This window comes from Enhydra lutris, unplaced genomic scaffold (genome assembly GCF_002288905.1).
Source record: "Enhydra lutris kenyoni isolate GAN:26980312 unplaced genomic scaffold, ASM228890v2 scaffoldscaffold16, whole genome shotgun sequence".
Classification (NCBI taxonomy): Eukaryota; Metazoa; Chordata; class Mammalia; order Carnivora; family Mustelidae; genus Enhydra; species Enhydra lutris.
In genome coordinates, this window is record NW_019154100.1 from 34,972,627 (window position 1) to 34,992,206 (window position 19,580).

Here is a 19,580-nt window from a genome sequence, read left to right on the forward strand (position 1 = left end):
TTAAATGTGCTTTGTAAATCATAAAGCAATGAATAAATTGTGATCTGGTGCAAATTATATCAGAAGCACACTTATTTTTTAGAAAGAAGGAAAAAACACACTGCTTTTCTTTTTCATAAAAGAAAAATTTCCCTTTTAAATAGCGCCAGGAAAATCCCTGGTCACAGATGCTCTTGAATTCAATTTTTCGAAGTTGGTTCAATTGAAGAATTGTCACTTTGGGTTCTGCTGGCCTATGTATGACGTAGAAAATGCAATGACGCTTCAAGAAGGAGGGGACAGGGTGTCTCAATTCAGTAAGAGTTAGGCATGATGAAACAACTGGGGGCCTAGGGAGCTGCCTGCATCTCAGCCTTCCAGCATCTTCTTTCCTGTGTATTTCTCCTCTGCTCCCCATGTCATGGTAGTCTCTGCATCCAGCCCTAGTCATGAAAAGTGGGGCTGATCCTGTTTCCAGGACCTAGGTCAGCACTTTGCATAGCTGGCCTATGGGAACTCATGTGGGCAGATGAACTAGGAAAAGTTTTAAACTCTTGGATCTCTAAGAGGCTTTGAATGTAGGTCAGAAGATAGTCTCCTCCTCTCCTGAGAAGCTTTCACAGCAGACAGGAGATATGTAGTGGATTGAAACTCATGAAACTCATGAGATAAAGGACGGAGGAATGTAGAAAAAGTGCCTCTTCGTATGGGTTGAATTGTATTCACAAGAAGTCATCTTAAAGTTCTAACCCCCAGGCCCTATGAATGTGAAACAGGGTCTTTCCCGATGTTACAAAGTCAGGATGGGGCCACGAGCCCAGCCCCTGATCCAGTATGACTGGTGTTTGTATAAAAGGGAAAGACGGACACACAGGGAAGACGGCCGTGGAGGAGGCTGGAGGCAGAGACTGGAGTGCCAGCAGGATTGCGGGCTCCCATCAGAAGCTAAGAGGCAAGGAAGGGTTTGACCCAGAGAGTCAGAGACACTCTTGGAGAGAGCAGAGTCTCAGAGGAACCCTGCCAGAACCCTGCCTTCGGACTTCCAGCCTCTAGAATGGGGGAGAGGATACATTTCTGTTCCTCTAAGCCATCCAATTTGTAGGTATATTATTATTGCTGCCCTAGGAAATGACTATAGCCTCTGAGTCCAGATGTGCAGCCTGAATCACATCCAAGCCCTTGCAAGGGGAGCTAGATGGAGCAGACACACAGGGCAGCTGGGAGAAATGATCTGTTTAAGACTCAGTGTCCTTCAATGTAGGAATAATAACAATTAGGAAAACAAGTAGGAATAATAACAATCCCTGCTTCATGGAGTTGTTACGAGAACTAACGTGGACAGGTTTGCATGTTCCATGTGTGGCACCCACAGCAGTGACCGTACGCTGTGGGACAGCAGCCACGGTCACATGAGGAAAGTGGCCAAGTGCAAGGTAGAGCCTGTGCTATTTTGCCTCTTGGTCCAATGTCCCTCTTGGCACACCACTGCATCTTTTAATGCTGTGGACAGTGATTCTGATGACATCCAGCATAACCCCAGACTCAGATGAGAGCTGGGGTATGGGACAGACTCAGATGAGAGCTGGGGTATGGGATTTAAATAGAGACAGGAGGTCCTGGGAATTGGGACAGTGTCTCTGCATTGGCAACACTGTATATACATTTCTGAGCCAGAGCTTTTAGGTAATGGGTTGGGTTCTGTGAAATAAATTAGTCCCTTTTCCAGCCTCGTGAGTGCCATGGACTAAACATGCTCAGAGTTCCTTTCATGACGAGGCGCCAACCTTGACCTTGTCTGTGTCTTACACAGCAAGGAGGGGCTGTCCCCATGTGCGGCACGGATGTGCACCAAGCTGCCCAGAAGTGCCTGCCAGCCCAGGGGATAAGTCAGATTTTTGGTTCAAAGATACTGTTATGCAGTGGATTTCCAAAATGATTTGTGCAGACCTCATCTGTCTTTTAGTTTCTGTACAAGTCATGGTATGAGACACGACCAATGCACACCTTCAGGAAGGTACCTTTTGCATCTGACAATTATTTTAGTCATTGGAAAACAGGGACAACCAATGGTGCCATCTCATGCCAGTATTCAGGGAGGTAGGAATAGTATACGTACGATTTAATCCTCTGACAGATCTTGGCCAAAAATGGGAGGGAACAAATATCAGAACTACTTCTGGAATATTTCTGGAAAGGAAAACAAAAATAACAAAAAGAGTTGCTTAGTTCACGGAATAGCCCTGCAACTTATAAAGCTCCTTTTTCTCCTGCTGGCTCCATAGTCTAGATTTCAGGAGCCTCTTTCCTTTAGAACCTGGGCCATCTCGTTTAACTGAACTGACCTCTTGTTTCTGTCTGCACACTCTGTCCTCACTCTGTCTCCTTGCCTTTGTTCTGGGGTCTCAGCCTTCAGCTCCCCTTCCTCCTGCCACCTGCGACTCCCACCTTCACCTATGCTCCATTTCTTCCCCAAAAGGTCTGGCCCACCATGATCTGTTACACTTGTGCAACAACATTCTTCTCCCTCCTTGTACCCAAGGGCTTTGAGAAAGGGTTTGAAAAAAGAACGTGTTCCAACAGAATAATCCCAGCCTATTATAAGAGAAAGACAAGACTAATTGGAGACATGCCAGGGCTTGGGAAGAAGGAAGGAGGAAGTCCCCTTTCCTGGGTGGTGCCGTGGGGGCAGGTGAGGTGGATGGATGAAGCTCCTGAAGCGTCATGAGCAAGGGATTTCAGAAAGCAGTTTCCATAAGACTCTAGCTGTGTGATGGATGGAAAGCCCCGGCTTTTGACTAAGAGATACGTTTACAATGATCGTGGTTTCCATGATATGTTCCTCAGATGAAATTAAAAGATAACAGGGTTGAAAAAGTTTGAAACTAGCATTTATTGGTGAGCAGGGAGGGGTGATTTTCACCAGCCAGAAGAGTCCTTCAGACGGCCATGAGTTGGATCAGTAGCGTTGGTGATACATTGACCCTGACAGAGGAGAACAAAGCAAACTCATTTTCATGCTATGAATCAAAGTTGAGCAAAACTTTGTGAGGTTTGTTCAACTTTCTAGAATGAGAGGAGCAATCCTTATTGGTGCCCCATCCACATGTAAGATACAGAGACAGAAGAGGCTGTCCTTGTCCTCATCAAGCTTACTGCTTAGGGGAGTGTAGGGGTGAGCATCTCAGCTCTTGGCATGCTTTGGGATGTCCGCAGTGGTCCCAGCATTAACACAGCTGTCTGGAAACCCAGTAGAGGAGGCAGGAGATGAGCGAGAAGTCCCGTAGGAAGGATGCTGGCAGGAAGGGGCAGATATTCTAGGCTTTGTGACCCCAAGTGTGGTCCAGACTTGCTACAGGTACAATTTGTGCACCCCTCTCTGATCTACTGACTTGGAAAGCCTGGGGTGGGTCCCGGGAATCAGAGTTTTCCGAGTCTCCAGGTCATTCTGATGGTTGCTAAAGTTTGAGAACCACTGATGAAAGTGTGATCACAAACCCAGAAAGTGTGCCTGGGAACTTCCGGAAATGCAGAGTTTCGGGCCCCACAGCAGACCTGTTGAATCAGTCTGTGTTTTTATCAAGGTCCCAGGTTACTGAGGTGATTGCTGAAGCGGGGGAAGCCTGGGGCTTTGCAGAGGGAGTGCCCTGTGAGCGGCCGTGGAGTGTGAGGTGTGGCATCAGGGGACCGCCGAATGTCTCACCCTGGCTGGGGGATAGCGGAGCACAAGGACGTGGTGAACCCCGGAAGCAAGGAGGCACCATGACCAGTCTGGGATGCTGCACTGTGTGCTCTCCCCCATGGAGTGATTACTGAAGGTGTTAGCTGAGGGATCCCATTCGTATTTCAGGAAGGTATCCTGGGGGTGAGAGGGTGGCCCAGAGGAGGTGAGCTGGGGCAGAGAGACCCGATCCTGGGGTTGCTAATCTCAGCATTAGTGCTATTTTGGGCTGAATAAGTCTTTGTTGTGGGGCTGCGCTGTGCCTGGTGGGATGTTTAGCAGTGTATCTGGCACCCTGCCATTCAGACGCAAGCAGCCCCAAAATGTCACCAGACATTGCCAAATGTCCTCAGGGGAGAGGAGGGGAGAATCAAGTTGCTGCTGACTGGGAACCACTGCTGTAAGGCGGGAGCGGGGGGATGTCAGACAAAGGAGGGGTGTTCAGAAGGTTGAGTCCAGAGACCTGGTAACTGAGAGAGACGAGCACTGCGGACACACCGTAAAGCAAACACCAGCATGAAATTATACGGCAACAAGGGTGGCAGTTTGGAAATACAGACACATTCTGAGACTCAGAGCTCAAAGTCAGGTTGCATTTGAATGTCTGAGCTCTGTCTTTGAATATTTACTTGAACCTGAAGGCCTCGGTCTAATTAACCTAACGACCAGGTAGATTTTAACACTGATGTAACCAATACATCAGAAAAATTTACATGGACAGCCTTATCATTACTGCACAAGAGGTACAAAAGAATTAAATGTTATATCTGCACAGCTGTTCACTGTCAGAATTCAACTGAAGGCTGCGGCTGTCTCTGACATTCATTGTGCAGAAATGGGGTATAGGGTGTGTATAATAGATGATGAAGCTTGCCCAGGGACCATCTGATCCCCCCACCCTGAACTCCTCCTGTCCAGACAGAGGTTTTAATTATCCAGTCTTTTCATCACATGGCATGGGAAGGACTAACCTCTTATCCTTTCCTTGCAAAGAGAAATGAGACAGACATAGAGTAATGTTGCAGAGTTCCCCCCTTGCAGTTTGCCAGCCCCTTCCTTTCAATTTGAACTTTGCTAGACAGAGGCAAAAATGAGGGCTGTTATTGATTCAGCAATGGTTTTAAAATATTGCACCTGGCGGCATGTAATCCCATTTAAATGAAAGTCTCAGTCTGGGCTGTCCCTGGGCACAGGAGCCACGCAGCATCTTCATTTAGCAATCTATTTGAACGAGTTTCTGCTTATATCCTGAGCTTTCCCATGCACCAGGATGTTAAATGAAAACAGAACAATACACAGGGGTTGAATAAAGAAAAAAAAATGTGGTGACTGGGTAAACAGAAGGTCAAAGGGGAGAGAACAACTACTCTTCAATACACAGCCAAAATGAAGTTGGATTTCTGCATGGTGAAGTGCTTTTCAACACTTGCTACATATTATTTTACCTGGTTTTAATTGCACCGGGGAAGATGATTCTATTGGGTAGGTAGGTTTTTGATGAGTGATGTCAGGTACAGTTGCACAGGTCATGCACTGCATAATTTTAACCTACATAGCCTGTGATGTGAATGGTGCTTCTTGAAAGTTAGTGCTGAGGAGGTTGAGAGCCATTGGCACAGTGGAGAAGGTAGGAACTTGGAAGTATATAGATCTGGATTTAAATGATGGGTTTCTCCCTTTACTAGCTATGGGGAATGAGTGTATTACTTAACATACCTGATCCTTAGTTCTCTCATCTATAAAACAGGGTTGATAACAAAAATATACTAGTTTCTATGAGTTTTTGTGAGAATCCAACAAATTGATTCCACAACTCAGGTACTCTAAAACTTAGATGCTCAGTTTTCTTCTAGATCCATGAGGAACCTCTCAGGGCCTCACTGAGATGCAGATATTTTCTGGAACATTCCCTTCCACAATACTTCACTTTTCCCCAGTCTGATAGGCTGTGCTGAAATGATATGCAACCTACTGTATGTGTCTTTCTACATCCCAGCCAGGTCTGCTGTTAGACCAGCCATCACAATGTAACTAATTGCAGCTGCTATCATCTGAGCAGTAACTCAAGAGACACTTATTGGCATTTTCTGATTATTTTTTCCTTGATAGCTTTGATCTAGAGAGTACATAAATTGGAGGAGGTTTTTGAGGAGTTTTGTATTACCGTTTGGTAGTTTGTTTGGTTTTTTGTTTTTGGCTTCTCACTAGGAATTATTGGAATCTGGCCCTATGAATTATGCTTGCAATTCTGATGACAGAAACGAAAAATCATAAAATCCTAATTAGTTTCTGAGCTAATGCCAAGGCAGTTTGTGCTGGTGGAGTTAACAATGCTGCTAGAAGAAGTTTTTAGACGCATGTGGAGAAGAAGGAAAGAGGGATCATATTGTTCTCCAGTTTTGTTTAGAGCTCTGAAGGTGGTCAAGGGTTTCTTATGATGTTTCAATTCCCTTTCTATGGCTTCAGTTGATTAGCTAACCCACTACTGTTGGTCTTTAATTACTCACTGAATTAAATAATGGTTGGCAACATTGTGATTGATTAACCGATTACGTAGAAATGCCTGAATAATGCCATTCCCTGCATCCCAGCTTTGTACATCAAAACCCATATGCCCCCCAAGAGTGGGGTTGCCAGAAAAATATGGCACTAAACATACTTACACTAAAAAATTCATTCATTGTTTATCTGAAATTCAAATTTAACTGGTCTCCTCTATTTTTTTTAAAGATTTTATTTATTTATTTGACAGAGAGAGATCACAAGTAGATGGAGAAGCAGGCAGAGAGAGAGAGAGAGAGATAGAGAGAGGGAAGTAGGCTCCCTGCTGAGCAGAGAGCCCGATGCGGGACTCGATCCCAGGACCCCGAGATCATGACCTGAGCTGAAGGCAGCGGCTTAACCCACTGAGCCACCCAGGCGCCCCGGTCTCCTCTATTTTTATTTGCTAAGTCTGGCAAGCTGAACCATGAGGGCTTTTCCTCCTCCTTATTTCTGTGCTGCCAAATCAAGATTACCTTAAATGTACTGCATCAGGGGGAATGACGAGCAGGGTGATGAGGGAGAGGCTAAGGACGAGGCCATGCCCTCTCATCTCTGAGGAATGCTTCCTTATTGCCGGGATCTTTAGCATGGAGGGAGACTTGGTTCTTGGAAGGTTTACTTTTCTGCTTCCTATCCAGTTGGGGCTCATTTGCATTCAGGGCCTAAATCAAATACTTGACTCCATGATAATCGATTTGAACTAAACATGGTATTGACTGAGTGCTAGAGAATTTCCAGGCATGACACCACCACTTGACACACACCCGTTCTCTTAGTCCTCACAACCATGCTTTGACAAAGGAGCACTACCACTGTCTCTATCTTGCTGAGAGGGAAACTGAGGCTCAGCTTGAAGTCACATATTTAGAAAGTGGAGGGTCAGGGGCACCTGAGTGGCTCAGTGGGTTAAGCCTCTGCCTTCGGCTCAGGTCATGATCCCAGGGTCTTGGGATCAAGCCCCACATTGGGCTCTCTGCTCAGTGGGGAGCCTGCTTCCTTCTCTCTCTGCCTGCCTCTTCGTCTACTTGTGATCTCTGTCAAATAAATAAATAAATAAATAAAATCTTAAAAAAAAAAAGTGGGGGGTCAGAAGGCTAGAGCCTCCTCTAAAATGGTCTACTGGAGAGTAGCAGTCCTCAACTGCGCATACCAGAGGACATTTGGCAACATCAGGAGCCATTCATGGTTGTCACGACTGAGGAAGGGCGATGTGGCTGCAGGCATCTAGTGGGTAGAAGACAGGGATGTTGCTATACACCCTACAGTGGACAGGACAATGCTCGCTACCAGGGAGTAACTAGCCGCAAATGTCAGTACTGCCCAGTTTGAGAAACACTGCTGTTGGGAGAGACGGAGGAGAAAAGGGGGGGGGGGGGCCCTCACTTTCCTACTTCACTGCAGCTATGGTGTGTTGTGGGCATGGATCTGGAGTAGCCTTAGGGGTATAAGAGCAGGGGAAGGGGAAGATGAAGGCACCCAGCACAACGCTGGTATTCTTCTCATCCACTGCTTACCAGAGTAGGGGATTTCTTCACAATCTGTCTCGCCTTCTCTAATGTAAATTTCCACGGCTCCTATAAAAACAAAGTTAGAAAACATTACAGCTTGCGCTTCATCTCTTCTTTGTATGTCTTCTCTGAAGTTAGGGCTTTTAAAGTCCGTAAGTTTGCAGTAAAGAAATGATTCCATAAAACTGTGGAAAAAAAATTCGCAAGAAGGCGATTTCATGCTAATAACTCTTTATTAAGGGATTTACTCTGTGCCAGATGCCAGGCTAAGTACTTTGCAAACAGGATCTTATTTAATTTTCACAACAGCTCTGAGAGATACGACCTTTTTATAGATGAGGAAATTGAGACGCAGGAAAGCTAAGAAACTGGGTGAAGATCGCAGAGCCAGGTCTGACAGAGACCCAGTCTGAACTTTTACCTTCCCACCTGCTCTACTATGTGGAGGCCTCTAGATACCTCCTTCTTGTGTCTGGAAACCCCATGGCAGGAGGCTGCCAACAGCTCACCTGAGTGGTGACTGCTCCCACACAAGGTAACACCCCATCTCCCATGCACAAACTCTTCTGGTTCCACACCCCTATTCTTTCAGCCCTGTCTACAGCAACCAGGTGTATCTTCTTAGTTCACATTCCATGTGTAAAGAGGTAGGTGATTACGACCAATGACTATTGCTACATAATCCCATATTTGTACACTTGGGGGCAGTTTGGGAGAAAAGTTACCCTGGGGGAAGCGGGTGGGAGAATGTGCTCCCAGCACTGCTTCCCAAACCTTTTGATCTCCCCCCATGTCTGGACCTAACCACATTCTTCCTCGTGCTGCTCTCTGTAAGACCTAGGAGAGCCTGGGTGATGGTTTGCACACTGGGGTTCAAACCCTAGGTCTACTGAATATTAGCTGTGTGCCCTTGAGCAAGTTAAACTCTGAGCCCTTCAGTATCTACAGATTTACTTCCTTAACATGTAAGAAAGCCCTATTGTTGTCATCTGTAGTATGGGGATGATGTCTACCTCCTAGAGGTGCCGGGAGGATGACAGGACATCATGTATGTAAAGCCCTAGGCCAAGGCCTGCCCCAATAATCCCCAGCTCAGTAATTGATGGGTTCGTTGGAAAATTTCTGTTTCAGCTCCGGATGTCCCCTCACACACATCAGTAGGGAAGCTGGGATTATGGGAGAGTGCCATAGTTCTCACTCCAGGAAACTGAGAACATTGCCCCTGCATTTTAGCAGAAAGAACGGGGACTGGAATGGGATTCTGGAGCTGGCGGACAGCAGGAGAGGCCTCCTGGGACATGTGGCTCTTGCTGCTAATGGATGTTCAGGACTTGTGTCCCTGCTTGACCCCTTTGTGTATTCTTCACCCTGGGGAGATGCCTCCCTCCATTATGGAGCACCGTGCTATTCCGAAGACCTCAGCCATGTGGAGCGAACGTGGGTGGAGGAGTGACCGCCCGGTGTGAGCTTGGGTTGGAGCCAACTTTCCAGCAGGTGCTTTAGGAAGGAGGAGAGCAAAGCTAGCCACAAGAGCTGGCTCGCCCTCCACGGGCCGGCTCTGAAATCCTCTCCCTGGCTTCTGCCCCACATCACACTCCTCCAGCTCAACTTCAAAGGAGGACAAACCAAGCCTCTTGTGTCAGAGGCAGCAGGCCCACTGGCATCTAAGAGTGCATGTTAGCAACTTGAGAAGAGAAGCTGCTCTCCAGGTCAGTCTGGTCACCAGGACGCCCCTGTACAGTGTATGTTTCACAAAATACTGAACCATGAATGTGCCAGTTAATGAACACCCATGTCCCTGAGCCCCTGAGTGTTCCCATCATCGATCTGGCCATACAGCCTCTCCCTAGGACTTCCAGACTTCCTTATGATCCATCCACAAAGGGGCCAAGGTCATGGTACGACCTCAGGGGCACCTGTAGACTGAGCTCCAACACCACACCCAGTGTCCAGTCTGACTGGCTGACAACAGCCCCAAAACAATTCATTATAATCCTCCCTTTAAAAACCTAGATGCGTGAATGCAATTTTGGCTTCTTCTGGAAATTCTCACAAATCCTGGAAGCTCTCTGGTAAGTAAGCCTCTTGGGCAAGGTCATTATAAGAAACTGGATCTGGGCGCAAATTTCTGTCACAGTGCCCTTTTTGGCTGCTCTCATTAACCTAAAACTCATTCTCTGTAATACCATGATGTGATGTTGGTGTCCCTCCACCTTAATCACGTACCCCTGCTTCTCTGCTTGGAAATACCCCTTTCATTCTAAAGCTCAGCTCAAGCACCCGAAGGGCCTACAACTGTCCATGCTACACACTAGATGCTCAACTGATATGTAAATAAAAAGCAAGAGAAAACCTGTAGGATATTATGTTAATCAAGGAAAAGAGGCTCCCAGATATTACACACAGAGAAAAGAAATCCTGCAGAGAAATATGCCATAATAATTGCAGGTGACACCTTTTTCCTTTTTGGTTCTTTCTTGCATTTTCTAAATTTTTGATAATGAACACAAATTCAGCAATGCATGCTTTTTAAAAAGAACTCAATATATATTGCCCTGTTCCTTCCTGAAGAAACAAAAACATGATCATGGCATAGGGACACAGTGAGAACACTGGAGATCTGGTGCAAAGAGACATTCCTGCCCTCCCAGGGTTTCTGGGTAGCGGAGGAGACAGATGAGGAAGGAGCACAGCAAGCAGAAGCGAGAGGGGCAGAAAGAGGCCTCAGCAGGGTCCTTGTAGGACAGGCCACTTGGGTCCCCTTAAGGGGACTAATTTGGGTTTCATCTGGCTCGGTTCTCTGAGGGGACCGATGTGTAGTGAGGGATAAAGACAAGCAAGCAAAACAAACAAACCAAAAGCCCAGTGACAAGGGCTGCACCAAATACCTTCTGACCCCCATAGTGCCATGTGTGATGATGCTTCTGTCGACCTCCCTGGAAGGCCAAGGGCAGGATCGTCAGGACCTGGCTTGACTAGAGCGTCACTTGCTCCCACAGTTCGAGTGCACAAATGTCAACATAAAAAAGAGAATATAGATACCGGGCCTGATCTTCTGTCCCCAGAAGAAAATGGATATAAGGCTTCAAAGATACTTGGAGGGGCAACTGGGTGGCTCAATTGGTTAAGCATCTGCCTTTGGCTCAGGTCACGATCCCAGTGTCCTGGGATCGAGCCCCGAGTGGGGCTCCTAGCTCAGCGGGGAGCCTGCTTCTCCCTCTCCTGCTGCCTCTCGACCTGCTCATGCTCTCTGTATCTGTCTCAAATAAATAAAATCTTTTAAAAACTTAAAAGAAAGACACTTGGAAAAGCTAATTTTTTTTGCTTGTTGTGATGACAGGCAAATGGGCAAATTGTCAGCCATGGGCAAATGAAGATAATTACTCTCTCTCATTGGTAACCTTTCACTGTTGGCAATCTGGTGCTTACGGCACTGCTTCTGAAGTATGAGGACCACTCTTGCATCCTCCAAAAAATTAAGACTTCAGAATGGAGGGGGCAACTGTAATCAGGGGTTGCAGAGAACATTTGGGGCTAGATGGTGAGCTGGATATGACCCCTTTCTGGTTGGAAGCCATACTGGGGTTTATGACTCAGAGCAATCATCTGAGGCATAAGCAGATTCTCCATCAACAATGAGGAGCTTGGTTCTGGAGTGTTCATTTGATCCTGCAACTTTCTATGGTTGATCCTTTCCAGTTTCTCATTACTTTCTGCCTCTAGTTAGAGTGGCTCCTATTCCAGGCTCAAATCCTCTACAGGGTCTCTTTAACATTCTCATGAGTGGCTTGCCAAGGAGGGCCCCACACAGGCTTACAGAGAAATAAGCTCTCAGCGTGGGAGCTTAAGAATCCCAAGAACCATGGATACGTAGAGTGCATTTCTTTACTCAAGAATTTGGAAAATTCCAAGGACGATATGGCACCGTGTCCCAGTAGGCTACAAGATGGGGGGAGGTCCACCTTTTGCTTGATCATCAGAGCATATTGTAAGACATAGCCAAGGTTCTTCACAGAAGACATCTGCCTACAATGATTCAAGTGTTCATGCAGACCAGAGCCAGCCCAAAGTCTTTGGACAAGAGGAGAGGTTCGGTGACTCCCGATCTTCCATGGAAGATACTTAAATGCTGTACCGATCACCAGGTCACGGTCTCCATCATCATCTTCTATTTAAAGTGAGTTTGGACTCCAGAGCACTTGCAGGTTTGAATCCTAGCTTTGCCATTCACTAATTGTGGGACCTTGGGCAAGTTACTTAAACACTCTGAGACTCACTGTCCTCCCCTGCAAAATGGAGATAATACTATGTGTGTGTGTGTGTGTGTGTGTGTAATGAACAAGAAAGCCCTTGGCACAGTGCCTTGCATGTGGTAAGCACAACATTATTGTAACAGCAACTGATGGTTTTGAGTCGTTATGTCCTTAATGCATAGCTGGAAAAATTACTATAATTACAACATCAGCCTACAAAAATGGATGCTGTATTTCAATGATCTTCAAAACCACCCTGAGTGGAAAGCGGTGAGGTTACATAATGTAAGCAGGGCCACTCAGCAAACTGAGCGGATAGTACTCAAGTCTCTAGACTCCAACACCTTTTCCACCGTGACCACACTGTTTCCCGAGAACAAAGTAAGCCTGAAATTTTAACCAAGTGAGAAAATATGACTCCCAAGGTTTCACCAGGGCTTAAGGGAATGCAAGGGGAATTCATGTGTGTGGGGGGTGCTTTCATGCAAAGGCTCACAGGGTCGGGAGAGAGATGTGGCTCTGTAGGCCAACAACCCATGCACCTGCGTGTGGAAATGCAAGTACAAACATTGTAGCCAGTGTAGGACTGATCATGAGAGAGAAAGAAATAGTCATTCAGTCAGTCATTTTGTTGGGCTGTCATTCACTCTATTCATTCATTCCACAAACGCTTACTGATTATGCTCTGTGGCAAATTATGTATTAGGGATGTAATAGTGAATGAGACATAATCCTTCTCATCAAGGGTTTTATAACCTGGGAGAGACGATTGGCAATAAAATGTAATTAGAATACAATGTAGCAAGTGTTAAGTAATAAGTACCATTATTCCTATTTTACAGATGAGGTAGACGGAGTCTTGAGAGTGGCTAAAATCCAAAGTCACAGAGCCAGTGAGGGGCACAGTCCAGATTCAGTTCATACACCCTGGGCACAAAACCTGTGCTTTTAACCCCCCTGTGGGAGATGTTAATAGGTGTGCTAGAAAAGAAAACTGTTGTTGTTTTAAGTTGAAGAAGTTGGGGAAATCTGCAAACTAAATGCTCCTCTGAGAGAGCCCTAACACACATTAGCATATTCAAGGCTTTCAGCCACTTTGTGTTAAGAAGCACTAGTTAGGAAAGCATTTCCAAACATTCAAATCTTTCAGCCAAAGTGTAGTGTACCGTATTGTCTATGATGGGGAAACAGGTAAAGAACACAGTGTATGGGGAATGCTCCAGAACTTGATATAATTTCTCCCGACATTTTAGGAGTATTGGTGAATTGGACAAGACACATTCATTAATTGGGCCTTCTCAGGTTTTGTGATGTTAAATAATTAAATCCTGGTACACTCAGGAGTGAAGGAAGTAAATAGAAATAGTATTTTTAGGCACGAGTTTCTACGGTGAACAATTTTTAGCAATTGCATTCTCTACTATCAATTATAGCAGCAGGTAGATTTAAAAATTACAGAAAGTGCCTTTTGTTCACTTCACACTCCTGACAACAGTGACAGGTACCCACAAAGGAGAAAGCCCCTTGGGAAGTGAAATGATGATTTTAGATGTGAGATTTTTATTGTCAAAAAGCAGGCATGTACACGGGAGGGTTTGAGGGTGGCGGGATTTCACTGATCTACTTGGATCTTTTCTAGAAGTTTATTAGGACACGTTTTTTCCCACACCCCCATACTTAATGGTGTAAGTTGATTCAAAAAGGGAGCAAGACTTGAGAGATGCTATCTCCAAAGACTTGACCACTGGAGGCAGTAAGCACAGGATACCTCTAATGTAAGGCAGACTAGAAGAGCCGAGAGAAGGGAGGAAAAGCCCTTTGAGGTGACTTCTATTAAGTAGAAAGACAGAGGCTGGAAGCGCCTCTACTTGTAAGATTTTATGAAATCCTGGCATGTCTGGCCTTTGGGCGGGATCTGCTCATCTGTTATTGTATCTATATTCCACTGTATCCTACGGTGGTGATTTTCCAATACATAGGATGAGGTCTACCAAAGCCCAGTTTGATTTCCATGTTCCAACGAGGCCCAGCTCTAAAGGGCATTTATGACTCTTAGCTGTGTGGAAAACATGAAGTCAGTTCATGCCATCTTCTTCTTCCAGGGACAAGAAGGAAGGGAGGGAGGGAGGGAGGGAGGGAGGGAGGAAGGGAGGGACAGAAATATGAAAGAAAAAAGCCATTATCTTCAAATATATTCCCTTTTTATCACTGAATAGCTCTTCTTCATAGGTATTTTACCGTTAGCTACATTTTCTTCTTTCCTTCTCCTGGGCTACTTCTGCATTATAGAGCTATTAGTATCATTAATATATTTAATCATACTACCCTTATTCTTCTCCCCAGACAACATCTTTTTAAAAAGCATTGTTTTAAACAGGACCCATTCCGCTCTTCTGATATTGTCATCCATTGAGTTTCCCACCATCGCTGCACACATACAGGGTTCTTCGATGCTTCCAGGTCTGTACCAGGCATTGTATATGCTGTAGCTCTTTACCTTATACTGACAGCAGTGGGGTGAGGGGGTGATTAACAGTTCTTAATCCCGCTTTAGAGATGAGAAGTCCAAGAGCCGGCGCTGGAATTCTCCAAGGCTTCACAACCAACATTCTTCAGTTATATTTTGACTGTTTCTTCCCTAGAGTCTGCGTGCACAGAAGTTCTCCAGTGCTAGACTCTATAGGCTGTTCTTATTACAGGTTATTGTCCTACTTTTTAAACACATGATTTCTGGCAAATAAGTGGGTTAGTTAGATGGTAAGTGTGGTTTGGTCATTGGGTTGTTTAGACCAACTGTTTTGCAACATAATATTCTATTTGTTGTCGCTGTTGTTATGATTATTATGATAATAATAATATGTTACTATTCCGTTTGCATTCAGGTTGCTAGATCAGTCTTGTCCAATGTTTCACAATTAACCTGTGTTAGTTTCCTATTGTGGCTGTAACAGATTACCACATAGTGGCTTCAAACAACACCAATTTGTTATGTCACAGTTCCGGAGGAGGTCGGAAGTCTAAAATGAGTCTTAGGAGACAAAAACCAGGTTTCAGCTGGGCTAACAGTTGTAGTCCCGGGGGAATCCATTTCTTGCCTCTTTGGTGTTTCATGGCTGTACACACCCCTTGGCTGATGGCCTCCTCAGTCCATCTCTGTTGCCGTATCTTCTTCTCACATTCTGATCCTCTTGCCTCTCTCTTATAAGGACCCTTTGGATTACGTGGGGGCTCATCCAGATGATCCAGGAGAGTTTCCCCATCTACAGATTCCCTTTTCCATATAAGGTAACATTCACAGGTTCTGGGGATAAGATGTGGACCTCTTTGGGTCCACTGTTCATTCAACAAATATTTACTGAGGGATTAATTGCAGTGAATTGTGCTGGGCTCTGGGAAAATCACATATAACAGCGTGTGCCTGGGGGATACAACAGCTGGGTTATCTGTTGCCATGGAATTTATACCTTAACAGAAGGAGCAGATGTTAAATAATAATTGTATAATTATTTAGCTTATTGTGCAATTGTTAATTACAATTGTAATACGTTCTGGAAGGAAGAGGTCTGATGAAAGGCAAGGAAGTCTGGGCACCATGAAAAGCTTCTTTGAGGAAATGACTATAGAACTGAGTTCTGATGTGGGTGACTATTTAGGTGAAGGCAAGGGCCAAGAGTGGATATTGGGAGACCATTGATTAAAACTTTAGGGAAGCCTGGCTGGCTCAGATGATTAAGCGTCTGCCTTAGGCTCAGGTCATGATTCCAGGGTCCTGGGATTGAGTCCCATATCAGGCTCCTTGCTCGGCGGGGAGCCTGCTTCTCCCTCTCCCACTCCCCCTGCTTGTGTTCCCTCTCTAGCTGTGTCTCTGTCTGTCAAATAAGAAATAAAATCTTAAAAAATAAAAAAAAATTTTTAAAAAGTCAGAATTTGAAGTATCTTTTGAACTGTTCAAATTCACTAGAGTCATTAGCTTTTCTTGAGCTAAGGAAAGAAAAGAGCATATTATCAAGAAAAAAATAGTTATTTTTTTAAACTTTTCTAAAGTAGGCAAGAAACATTTTTAAATCTTGAATACCATATAAGTACCCTTCTTGGAATCATTTGATTTCTTCTATTTAGCAGAAAGGGTAACTTAAATTTGCATTGTTTCTGTTGTATTTTGAAGCTTTTAAAGATCATATGAGTTTAATGACCTCCAAATTTGTCTTTAAACAAGTCTAAGTAGATAAATTCTCTATTGTGTATATATGCCACATCTTCTTTATCCATTCGTCTGTTGATGGACATCTAGGTTCTTTCCATAGTTTGGCTATTGTAGACATTGCTGCTATAAACATTCGGGTGCACGTGCCCCTTCGGATCACTACGTTTGTATCTTTAGGGTAAATACCCAGTAGTGCAATTGCTGGGTCATAGGGTAGTTCTATTTCCAACATTTTGAGGAACCTCCATGCTGTTTTCCAGAGTGGTTGCACCAGCTTGCATTCCCACCAACAGTGTAGGAGGGTTCCCCTTTCTCCGCAGATTCCAAATACGGGCTTACACCAAAATAGAGGATGGTATCTCTGTCAAGATACCTCAAAATGCCTAGAGAAAAGACTGAACAGTAGTCTGTATATCCGAGTATGGGGCTTAATGCTTTCCTCAGTTCTGTTAGCGTTTTAAGCCTTCAAGTCTTCAGGGAGCAATTTAATGTAGTAGTCTCTGATATTTAAAACCTTTCTGTTTCTTCAATAATTTCTTGTCTAATGACCTTCAAAGAGTTTTGCGGAGGCAAAATACATAAGAGATAGTTGGCCTTTCATTTAATTTTCACTCTTTTTGTCATGAGAAGAAGATTGGTATTTCCCCCTTACATTTTTGGTCCTTTGATCTTCTTTCTCTGTGAACTAATTGTTTGTGACCTTTGCTCATTTTTCCTTTCTTTTTGATTTTATAAAAGCTCTTTGAATTGTGGAAAATAATTCTCTGTGTGGCATATTACAAAAATATTCTCCCCATTTACTATTTTTTTGACTGTGCACAGCAGGTTTTTTATCAGTCAGATGTATTCATATCTCCCTTTACGACTTCTGTATCACAAATTACAATTAAAATTGCTCAGATTTTTCTTCTTTTAAGGTTTCATTTTTAATGATTCAAACTTTAACTTATTTGGGATTTATTTTGCCGTAAGAAATAGATAAACATTAAGCTTAAATTTTATTTCTAAATGGCTAGTCTTTAGTCCCATCCATTTATTGAATAAACCAGTATTGTACCACTGATTTGAAATGCTGCTTTTGTCAAAAACAAGTCTCCAATGCACCTGGGTTTATTTTTAGGCAGTATATTCTGTTTCCTTTTCAGCTGACTTTGCACATCTAGAAGGCTATATCGCCCTGTCATTTATCTCATTGTTCAAAATTTCCTGAGATGTTTAAATAGGAACTTGACAAACATCGTCAAATAAACAACTCCACAACTAGCAACTTATTTGGATTTTGATTTCCCACCTGTAAAATTAGGATAACAGAATAAGCTTGCAATTGTGTGGAAGGACTTTAAATGCTGTATGACAAGTACATAGGCCAGCTTTTGGTACAGGTATAACAACTCAAATTGTGTTTGCCATTGCCTTTTATCATTCAGCCCTAATGTGTGCCTGTCACACAAAAGGAGCCTAGAAAAGGTCTATTGTGGGAATAAAAGAATGACTGTCTCTGCCTTAGAAGCCTATCAATTTCACCCAAGACACTTCTGACCCTAGTGCCATTTCTGGTCCCGGTTAATAAAGATATGGTTACCTTCTAGGGACAAACATGGGTTTATAAAGTGGGAAACTTTATTAACTCTTCCAGAGTATTGAGGAAGTACCAAAAAAATGGTCCAAAATTGTACGTTATTCTTCCTGGAATGTATGTTCCCTTCACAAGTAACACCTGATTTTTTTAATAGTTTGCCAAGTCACAGGGAAGATTAGCCATCATTCAAGAAGGAAATTTCCTTAACCTGAAACTCTGATGATCACAAAAATGGGTATTATGTAATGATTTGTTTGCCCCTAAGCTTGGATTTGGGAGAAAACACTCACATACTGTACAGAGTTAGGGTGGAAAAAGGGGAAGAGCAAATACGAGCTGAAGGGGTTGACCAGATGACCAAATGGGAAGAGAGGTTTCTATTTAGTTTAGGTTTGAGCTACTATTTTGCTAGAATTGTCCATGACAGTAGCCACGGAGGCTCCAGTGTAGTGATGATGAGAGAGGAAGTAATTTTTTTCTTCCATGTTTGAATACAGATTCTGTTTAATGGAGAGCCCTGAATTCATTTTTATTTTCTCATAAAAAAGACAAGTCATCATTACAATGTTGAGAGGACAAAGGCGGACTTTAGAGACTTGGGTCTTATTAAACAGAGATGGAGTAGAGAAATTTACCCCCATACACACACACACCATATTGGACAAAACAGAACTCACTGAAAAACCTTGGGGGAAGATTAGCTCGCACATCTGAAAGCATTGTGCACAGAGCCCAGCTCATCCTTTGGAACAGAAGGGCCCAGCTGACTGTCCAGAACAAAATGTAGTGATTCATGCATTTTAGAAAATGTTCAATTTCCTGTCCACTTGTAATTTTTCCTGAACTTTACTACCTGAGATATTCAAAGAGATGCTAGATATTTTATTTTACACTTAATGTTTAAAAAACGAAAGTAAGTTCCTGAGATCAGCTTATTTATCTCTCAGCTGAACAGCAAGAATTTGTTGCGTGACATTTTCTCATAAAAAGAGTACAAACTTACTCCTTCCCAAGCCTTTTTATGTCAGCTTTGTGGTAATTTGGGTCCCAAGAAAGCACGAGTTCCCTGTGTATGCATACACTCCCACACACTCAGCCTTGGAGAGCTTCGGGTTCCTGTAGCAATCAGACTCACTCGGGAAAAGCCATTTCAAAGTCTGGATTGCTTTCCTCAGGCAACGGGTCCCCTCACAGCAGTTTACTATTTTTCTGAAATACTTTTCAAAATTGGTATTAATATGGTACCTGCATTAGAATCACCATTTATGTAAGATGAGATAAGAAGATGAAGACAAATGAGAAATAACTGGGAAGTTCTTCATAGTTCAAGGATGACCTCAATGCTAGACTAAGATGACTTAAAAGAAGATCGTCATTTCATTTCATATTTAACCCCCATTATACTTTATTTTATGTAGTGCTTCTTTGAAGTAATTTTTATTTTTATTTTATTTATTTATTTATTTATTTATTTATTCATTTGACAGATAGAGATCACAAGTAGGTAGAGAGACAGGCAGAGAGAGAGGAGGAAGCAGGCTCCCCGCTGAGCAGAGAGCCCGATGTGGGGCTCGATCCCAGGACCCTGGGATCATGACCTGAGCCGAAGGCAGAGGCTTTAACCCACTGAGCCACCCAGGCGCCCCTATTTTTATTTTTTTAAAGATTTTATTTATTTATTTGACAGACAGAAATCACAAGTAGGCAGAGAGGCAGGCAGAGAGAGAAGGGGAGGCAGGCTCCCTGCTGAGCAGAGAGCCTGATGTGGGGCTTGATCCCAGGACCCTGAGATCAT

At 43.9% G+C, this 19,580-nt stretch overlaps 1 protein-coding gene across 1 annotated transcript in view; it reads right to left on the reverse strand.

The window, feature by feature from the left end:
• The window catches only part of LOC111147266 (acyloxyacyl hydrolase), a 162,060-nt gene that overhangs the window by 96,921 nt on the left and 45,559 nt on the right, over positions 1–19,580 (reverse strand). The window contains exons 5-6 of the mRNA XM_022503203.1: positions 7,756–7,815; positions 2,096–2,166 (exon numbers count right to left, since the gene is read on the reverse strand). Coding sequence (XP_022358911.1) covers positions 2,096–2,166; positions 7,756–7,815 — 131 coding nt within the window. The remainder of the gene's footprint in view (positions 1–2,095; positions 2,167–7,755; positions 7,816–19,580) is intronic.